A 9,429-nucleotide genomic window follows, 5' to 3' on the forward strand; every position below is an offset into this window, starting at 1 on the left:
CCTGACAGTAATGTTACAACGTTACTTGGTTATCGCCATCTAAATCAGTTTAGTAAGAAACACTCAAAGGTTGCAGGCTACAGATAAAACCTTTTCAAAATAGGCTTTTACCCCGCTTTATAAATAAAGCAAACATTCATACAACCAGGGCCAAAGTAGCGAGGCAACTAAGACGTTAGGGAAACAACACAATCATGCTCAAAGAAAGCAAAAAAGAAATATGAAAAAAAGCCACCGAGTGGCAGTAGGCATAGCAGCAGTACGAAGACACTACAGATAAAACCCTCTCTGAGAAAAAGCATGAAGCAACAAAGACCATACGAATGGTAAAAGCCTACCCGAGCAAACACGACTCAGCATGCTTCTATAAGCCTGTAGTTGTTTCTATTCGGAAAGTGTTTCTGATAGAACTAACCTGGATTGGGTTATTTATACGGACATGATAATATATAGTTTTGATGCATATTCGTAATCAAAGCCTACACGTACACTATCTGATTCTAAGTGTCCACATCCATTTATGCTGGCCAATGTTTTGTTTTGCCTATCAGTGCGTGAGTGAAACTTGTTTATCAGGATGCACAGATAGTATCAAGGAACCAAACAAATAGAAAACACAAAGATTCAACTTGCATATACAACAATATTTTCATGTAAATGGAAGGAAGAAACCTGCCATTCCTTATTTTGTACTCATGTAAATGAAGGAAGAAACATTCACGTATGAAAAGAGCTGGAGCTACAAAAGAAATTTAATTCTAAGAAAGAGGCATCAGTTGACGAGAGGGAAGGAGGAGACAAGAGATAGTATCGCCTCCATCATGGACGGATGGTATGCAAGTATACAGAAGATACCATACCCAGCACTGATAAGCTGCAAGTATGTTCATATCATCGATTAAATGCGTCCTCATACCTGAAAATCCAGACACAACACAAATAAGCATGAATTGTATCATTTCAATAGGACATCCAACAGCCAAGGTATATTTGAATCATAACAGTGAACCACCAAAGCACTGGAGACTATTGACAAAATGATCAGAAAGGCCAAATCAGAGTGGCTAGGTTTGAAGACAAGCATGCATACACGATCTTTGTAATCTGTTCTGCTGGGGTGTGCGGGAGATGCCAAGGTTCACTTAAGATGTTTGGGAAAATGAAATACATCATGTGTACATGACCATGTGATTCTTCAACTCTATTAGTTCCCAAGACCTAAAACAATAGCAGAACTTTAATTTTAATTCAGCGTGTTTGTTTTTCTCAACAAACAAATCAACCTTCATATGGTATTTAAATTAAATATGGGTTGGAGCGGCAGAATCTGTAGAGTACCCCATTTAGTGATTCTAGGAAAGGGAAGGAGTGGTAAATCTGCGAGGCATGCGACAACCTATCAAGAACAGAGTTGTGAATTAATCTCTTTGTCTTGATGCCCTCATCACGAGGTCCACCATCACTGATATCTTCTCTTCAGGCACCATAAGTAGTGTGGTCATTGTTATATTCCACTCGTGTCTATCTCTATTTTGTGATTTCACTGCCCACTGCCGTGGCGGCACTGCTCATGTCCAACTCTATGATGACCAAAGCAACATATGCGTGTTTGTTGGATTATTCATAAATCAACCTATCATAATATATACTCCCTCTGTCCCAAAATAAGTGTCATGGTTTTAGTTCAGATAAGTTCAAATTTGAACTAAAACCACGGCACTTATTTTGGGACGGAGGGAGTATATTAGCAGCAGTATGGGCAGATCAAAGACTAACAGTCAAAATATCTTTCTTTGGCAACTGCAATCATAGATGTATGGACCATGGTCTGGAAGAGATCAACGAGTTGCCCTCGGTATTTTTGCAATGAGATACACCAGAAAGACAAAAGGCTGAGACATATAGCAAAGCAGGAGCACATCTGCCAAACTGGCAACAGAGATAAAATTTGGCGACATTGGTCATTAGTACCTAGTGCAAATTACAGCAAAAATATATTCAAAACCAAGTGTGCCTGCACCTACTGGGATGGTTACACGACTCCTTGCAGGATGATGCCCAAGAATGACCTTCTTGAACAATAGAAGAACAGAAAATACATGGTAATCCCAAAGGACCATGTTGTATCTAAAATTAGTTGATGCTCATAGTAAAGAAGTAAATACATGAATTTGATACTTGAGTTGAGAATATAAGCAACATCAACTCACCACGGTACACTTAACTACCACAAAAACCATCATCCATAGAGATTGGCCACGACGGTATAAAACACCCATATATGAAACGAGAACACCATCTGATCGACTGCGTGATCTATATACTTCAAAATGCAGGATCAAGAAAGAGAGATAAATTATGAACCACCACCATGTGAGACGTATTGATTTAGCATATAACACTTGAACATATTTTTGGAACATGAACTACACGCATAAATCAAGCAATGAAAAGGGGGAATCGGGAGATTCCAAATAGTGCCTTTCTATGAAGTGGATAACTTACTATGTTAATTAGTCCCATATAGATAATCAGAATACACGAACACTGACACAAGATGCTCTGACTTTGTCCCTCCAAAATAGTGATGATAATTGTGGTATTCTACTCCTCCGGAGAACAGAACATGGCTTGTCAAACTGAATATGGAATCAAAGCTGTCAAATGAAATATAAAGTTCAGCACTACTGAAACAAAAAAGATATTCTTTAACCTAAAATAAATTTCCCAATGCAGCAACGACTTGGCATGCATTGCCTAGAGCAGATGACATACACAAATAAGACGATGATGCGTACATTTGGCAAGCTTCCGGCCTTCGCCGATGGTAACATTAATGCCATTTCACATGCTTGGGCATCCTTTGTTGAAGCAGTATGCCGCTGCCATCATTAAAAAACCACAGGCACCTTCTTCCTCCCATGTGTCCGGCACCCAACCTCATCCCCTCTCCCTAGCTTCTTGATTTACGCCTCTACTGTAGATGCAACTCCGCTTATGTCTGAAGATGAGTGAAGGTTAGAAGACTACACGGTCTGAGCTTTTTACCATAATTCCCCTCTAGCCTTGTCGTCCTATCTTCTTTCTGGAATATCTCTAGAAAGAAAGAAAGCAGAATATTAGCTCAAACATGATGGCTAAAAGCAGTAAATCCATAGCTTTTAAACATTTGAACCCTATTTGCAAAAGAACTAATCAAGGACTGAAGGTAAGTGTCAGGAAAAACTTGAGCAGATCATCAACCATAAATTATACACAAATGTATTAATCTGCCCCAACAGCAGTTTGGATTTTCATCGAACACCTTGTAGGTAGATACAGAAATGAATCTACACAAACAGAGAAGAGACATGCTGGCGTTAAATCAATAAAATGAGTGGAAAAGAGAGGGGAGGAGGCAAATAAGGACGTGGTGAAGGGGTGTGGGTACCTGCAAAGGCCAGATGCTACAAGGTCGGTCTTTATCTAAAATATACAGATTTCAGTGCTCAGAAAGTGCTAACAGTCTGTACATTGAGGAATCTACCTTGGCCTTTAGTTTATAAAATATACAAGTTTTAGAGTGGTTGGGCTTTTTTAGAACCGTTCGTTGATGTCGATCTAACGGCAGACAAATACGAAGTACTGGGTAGTACTCCGATGAAAGTACGCGAAAGTACTAAAACGAGTGGGGCCGGTACTCGTCACAAGGTGGGGACGCGTTTTAATCTAGGGGCAGTTTAGTCCTAGGAAAATTTGCACGCGCCGCCCCTCTCGTCGAATGAATAACCGCCGCCATGGTGCTACATATTCCATAATTACTCATCGGCGGCCATCTCCTCCCTCTCCTCCATGTCCACCGCAGTCATCTCCTCCTTCTTGCCGCTGCAACTTCGCTCCACTCAGGCAACCCCCCCACCCCCTCTTCCACGGCAGATCGAGCTGATGGCCGGCGGCGAGAACACCGACTTCGTGCAGATCGCCGGCGGCGACCAGGTCAAGTTGGCCAGGTTGAGGGAGATCCGTTCTTGGTTTGACAACACAAGGCAGATGAGCTGGACGGCAATGGCCACTCTCAAGAATTTGACAAAGAAGGAGAGGGCAAAGCTTTTCCCCCAGCCCGCGCAACCGATTCAGAAGATCGAGATCCTCCTCTGGGCGATGGAGCAGGCCAATTCGTCCAGCGAGTGGACCAGGCGGAGGTGGTGGGCGTTCAGATCCAGGGTAGAGCATCCACTTGATCAGGAACCCACCGTGCACGAGGTGCCGTTGCAGATTGTGCAGCCTCCAACCGAGTCACCGGAGACTTCGAAGCGCAAGATGAGGAGGGCAATGGTCGCGACCTCGCTTCCCCGCCGTTCTCCACGCTTCCCTTGCCGCTCTCCTCGTCTGAACGGCGGAGGTAGCTATGTTTAGAGTAAGCTTCCCCACTCCTCATTTTTCTACTGCTCGTGCTTACATCGTGGTGATACTGATCATAATAGTTCAGAGAGGGAAGGCTAGATGGCATTTTAATCTCAATGAATTGCATGAACATTTGAGTACATGGATTTGGAGGATGGATTATGATGTATGTGAACCCTAGGCATCATATGAACCCTAGGAAAAATTAGTAATGTTGTAGTGGTAGACACTGAAATATTTCGGTACACACCGGTAGGCACTGAAATATTTCGTTACTGCCCTAGGCAAAATTTGTAATGTTGTAGTGGTGGACACTGAAATATTTCGGTACACACCGGTAGGCATTGAAATATTTCGGTACTACCCTAGGCAAAATTTGTAATGTTGTAGTGGTGGTAGACACTGAAATATTTCGGTACACACCGGTAGGCACTGAAATATTTCGTTACTACAATTTCAGTACACACCGATGCACACTGAATTATTTCACTACTGCAGTTTCAGTACACACCGGTACACACTGAAATATTTCAGTACTGCAAATTCTATACAAAGTTGGCATTTTGTCATTTATGTGTGAATTAATCCATGCATCATATGGCCTAACTTTGTACATGAGTTTGGGTCAATTTCATGTCTATTTATTGTTAAAATTATTGTCATGCCATGAAACACAAGACAAGTCACTGACCCAAGCTTGCAAAGATGCCATATCAATGTTGCTGATATGAAATATGCATGTTTTCACTTAGTCTTGTGTCTGAATTAAAACTGAGCATTTTTTCTTGATGGTATCCATGGATCTAGAACTCCTATGAATTTGCTCATGTTGGATGTTTTGTTCTCCATCATTTGTACTAGCATTCCGTGCTATTAGATGCCATGACAAGACCCCTGGCATATTTATTTTCTTGCCTCCAACATCACATGTGTGTTTTGCAGGAAAAAACCTGGAGTTCACCAGGCTGGCTGAAGTTGTGAGGCTGGGAGGCTGATGGTGCTGCTACTGGCTGATCCTTCTTCTTTCAGTTTTTGTTCGTCATTTCTCAAGCCATTGGACCAGTGCTACTTCCCTATGTGCTATTAATGTATTAAGTAGTTCCTTCGAATTTGTAGTATTAGTTAGTTTGAATGTGGAAGTACCTTAATTTGTAGGAACGAAATGTTGCTATGTATGACCAAGGGTTTCATACCTTAATCTTTGGATAATTAATTATGTGAACTGTTGGATGTGGCGCATAACGAAACGCCTCTACCATTGATACTAGTTCAACATGTCGGTCCAATTAGAGACCAGCCACTACCATATAGAACAATTAGCATTTCATACTACAACCTGGCACGTACAAAACATCACACAGTGGAAGCACATCCCTAAGCACCTTGCATTGTACAAGGTCTTAGAGACAAGCCTCTACCATATATAACAGTTACCATGTCACACTACAGCCTATAAAACATCACACAGTGGAATAATCATAGCTAGTAGAGCATTAGGTACCAGTTAATAATAGTTGCAATCCATCACAAGCAATAGTACCTAGATATGAGTAGATATAGGTACGGTAATACACGACAAGTACTCGCAAACAAGAGCAAACATAACAAGTTCATTTCAGATTGATACATGGCCCACCGTAGTTCTAAATGAGGTGGATGGTGATCATCATCCTCAAGTCATGGCGACGGGTGTTCGCAACAGTGAGTAGGATGGCCTGTCCTACCCGAAGATTCTTGGCACAAAGGAACTTCTTCCACCCTGCCCTACTCAAGACAGTGCGACCGTCCGTGTCCACTGCATAGGCACAGCTGGTGATGGAGCCCGTTCTGGTAAGGCGTAGTCCAGCAGCCATGCCTTCTTCGTCCGGGTCGATGCCACAGCTATCAAGTAACCTCTTAGGTAATTTCTGAAAATAGTTGACATGATCATATACATTAGTGGAAATAGCAAAACAGTTGACATGATATATGATCATGTCACGTGCAATTATCAACAAAGCATACACTTGAAGACACATATATCATTGGATTCAACACTGAGCATATATATCATCACATCAGTACACTATACGCCAAGCATCAAATTACTACAGTAATTAGGCATATCATTAGATTACTGCGTACACTAAGCATATCATCGCATATTACTACACTACATGCATGTCATAAAATTCTTCACTAAATGAATTGTAAACTAGGCCTCTCATCACAGTACTACAACATGCATATCATATGAACTACTACACTAACTAAGCATGTATATCATGTAATTACCACACTAAGTAACATACCATGATATGCCGTTTAACATTAGTCCTTGTGAGGCGGGTCACGAATGGCTTCCCTAGGTAGTCTTCACGTAGCGGAAGCATGTCCCAGAGGTTGCCGATTTCCTCGTCGCCCAGTCTGAGTCCTTGGGCATACAGGTATTCAACAAGTGGGTTCTCATCATCATCAGAATCGTCATCATCTGACTCAGCACCATCTTCCTCCTCATGAACTTCATCCTCACTATCCGGAATCAAATTTAGATAGATAACAGAAATCCTGGGCCTATCTTTTCTGAAGGAGAAGCTGATCAATTCACCCCCACTAAGACGGTTGTGGGCGATGAAACGATCCCAATCATCTCCTCCTATCTGGGTTATCTTTCGCCCCTTCTCGACCTGCATAGTGTATGGGCCCCCAAGAGCATCGAAGGTCACGGTGTCTGCGACAAGCTCATTGAATGCCAATCTCACATTGCATGGTACGATCTATGTAAGATAAAAACAAATAACAGACACAATACATTAGTGGAAATAGCAAAAAAACAAAAAGAATGTACTGTCAGAAGGTTCATATAAATTGTTACCGCTGTAAAAACAAAAGAAGGCTGGAAGTAGATGCTGAACGGCGTGGCAGTAGAAAGGCTGGTCCAGCACCGTGAGTTGCAGCGTCCACATTGTGCTTCCTCCATTCTACACAGAACGTGTTGAACTCTAAGTTGAATTGTACATAGTACAATACAAAGATCATAAATATAATAAATCATAGTGATAACCTATACTGGCAATGGCCAATCAATCTATTTTCTATCATCTACGTAATAAAGCAATGGCAATGACAATTCATCTAAACCTGGGAATAGTTCGGCATCCAAACTAAAACCAGTCCAATCCATAGCACACATCAAAACCAAACCAATCCAGATATTTTCATTTAGAATCTAGACCAAACCAAACTATACATGCTCGTCATCCAACCCAGTCCAAACCGTTTTCAACTTTTGGATTGAATCCAAAGGTTCAAACCGTGGACAAAGCCATATGCGAGGGCACGTCATGAATCTAGATCAGACATGGCGTCAAAGCTCGAGAGAGGCGACGAGCTCCGGCCAGCAACAACGGCTCTTTGATTTGAAGCAGTAGTAGGTGGTAGTGGTGGCTCAAACTAATTGATTGATTTGGTCTCAAACCATAGAAACCAAATCAAGATCCAATCCAAAAACTAAGTTTCAGTCCAAACCAATCGGCTCAAATCCGCCTCCGTAGGGAGACGAGGTTGGGGAAGGGAATAAGAGGGGAGATCTCACGTACTTGCCGGAGTTGGCGGCGGCCGCGCACCGGTAGCGAAGAGAGGGGTCGTCGAGAGATGGCGGCGACGGCGGCGGCGCTGGTCGAGAAAGGGAGAAAGAAAAATGTGGAGTGGTCGAGACGGGGAGAAAGAAAAATGTGGTACATGTGGTGGCTCGGTTGTGTGGATGACAAGGGGACCCACTTGTGAGACCGATAGCAATTGATGGCAAACCGCAGGAGGTGCAGGACCGCGTGCACGACCGCCACGTCCCCACGTGGAACGGGGACGGCCGGGTGGGTGTGTCAAGTCAAATCGGCACCCGCGGCTTCTCGGTAACTCCAAGAGGCAGGAGCAGTGCATTTCTTCCCCAAATCGGGTAGAAAACCCTCGTCCTCTCCCCACCTTCTCTTCCTTCGTCACCACCTCACCACCCTCTCCTCCTTCCTCACCACCCTCCTCCCTTCCTACGCCTCCCTCCTCCTGTCTTCGACCGACGATGAAGCGCGGGCGTGAAGATGCGGCGGACGAGCCAGAGGCAACCATCGGAGCAGAGCAGTCTGCTGCCGTGGATGCAGTCGTGGGTGGAGCGGCTGAGTCCGCCGTAGCGGCGGAAGCTGGCGGTGCAGCGACCGTTGTGCCTGCTCCCGCTGCCATCACAGCTGTCGAGGCACCCGTCGGCGAGCACAAGGTCGGGGAAGATCTGGAGGAGGAGTGGATGAGAAGGCGCAAGCGGAAGGTGCATGACGAAATCGACGAGCTCTTCGAGGAGAACGCCATAAAGGAGTTCGACCTAGATAGCAGGAAGGGCAGCGACTTCGACGAGGATGCCATCGACGAGCTATCTGAGGTAGTACTCTGTTTTTTGCTCTGTTTTTTTCATGACATTGGGGTTTTTCTTGTTAACTACATGAGCATCAATTTCACTTGGGCGTGCTAGTTGTACGCATGTAGGATTGTAGGGATCTAGCATAGATCTTCATGTTGGATGTGCTTTTTAAAATCTGATTCACATTCTGATTCCAGCAGATACTCTGGGTTTTTTTCATGGCATTGGGGTTTGTCTTGTTAACTAGATGAGCATAAGTTCCACAAGGGATACATTAATGAAAGAAGTGGGGTAATGAACCCAACTACAAGAAAATGTTCATGGCAGGGATACATTAATGGAAAAAGTGGGTTAAACAATGGATATATGGCAGGATTCTCCATTGGCTTCCCCAGGACAGTGACAAAATGCTGCAGTTCCTGATTCATTTTAGTTTATGTAGATGAATTAATTTGCACACATGTTCATAGATGATTAGTTTGCACACATGTTCATAGATGATCCATTTGCAAATTCTATACAGCTTTCCATTTTGCAAAGGAAGTGATCGCTCCCTTAATAATTATGGGCTGACAGTACATATCCACTGGATACCAAAAAATCAAAACATTTCATCTAGCCAATTTTCCACAGTATGTTATCTAGATGATCACAGCCACATC

At 43.3% G+C, this 9,429-nt stretch overlaps 1 protein-coding gene across 1 annotated transcript; it reads right to left on the bottom strand.

Annotated features, from left to right (window-relative positions):
* Positions 1-6,653: 6,653 nt before the first annotated feature.
* On the bottom strand, positions 6,654-7,342 carry LOC147983001 (uncharacterized). Its single transcript, XM_087540614.1, has 2 exons — positions 7,238-7,342; positions 6,654-7,139 (listed from the first exon to the last, which is right to left on the bottom strand). Exons 1-2 carry the CDS (start codon positions 7,340-7,342, stop codon positions 6,654-6,656), a joined length of 591 nt encoding a protein of 196 aa, XP_087396740.1.
* Between the last annotated feature and the right edge of the window lie 2,087 nt (positions 7,343-9,429).

Source organism: Triticum urartu, chromosome 2A (assembly GCF_056163025.1).
Source record: "Triticum urartu cultivar PI428250 chromosome 2A, HENAU_Tu73, whole genome shotgun sequence".
NCBI lineage: Eukaryota > Viridiplantae > Streptophyta > Magnoliopsida > Poales > Poaceae > Triticum > Triticum urartu.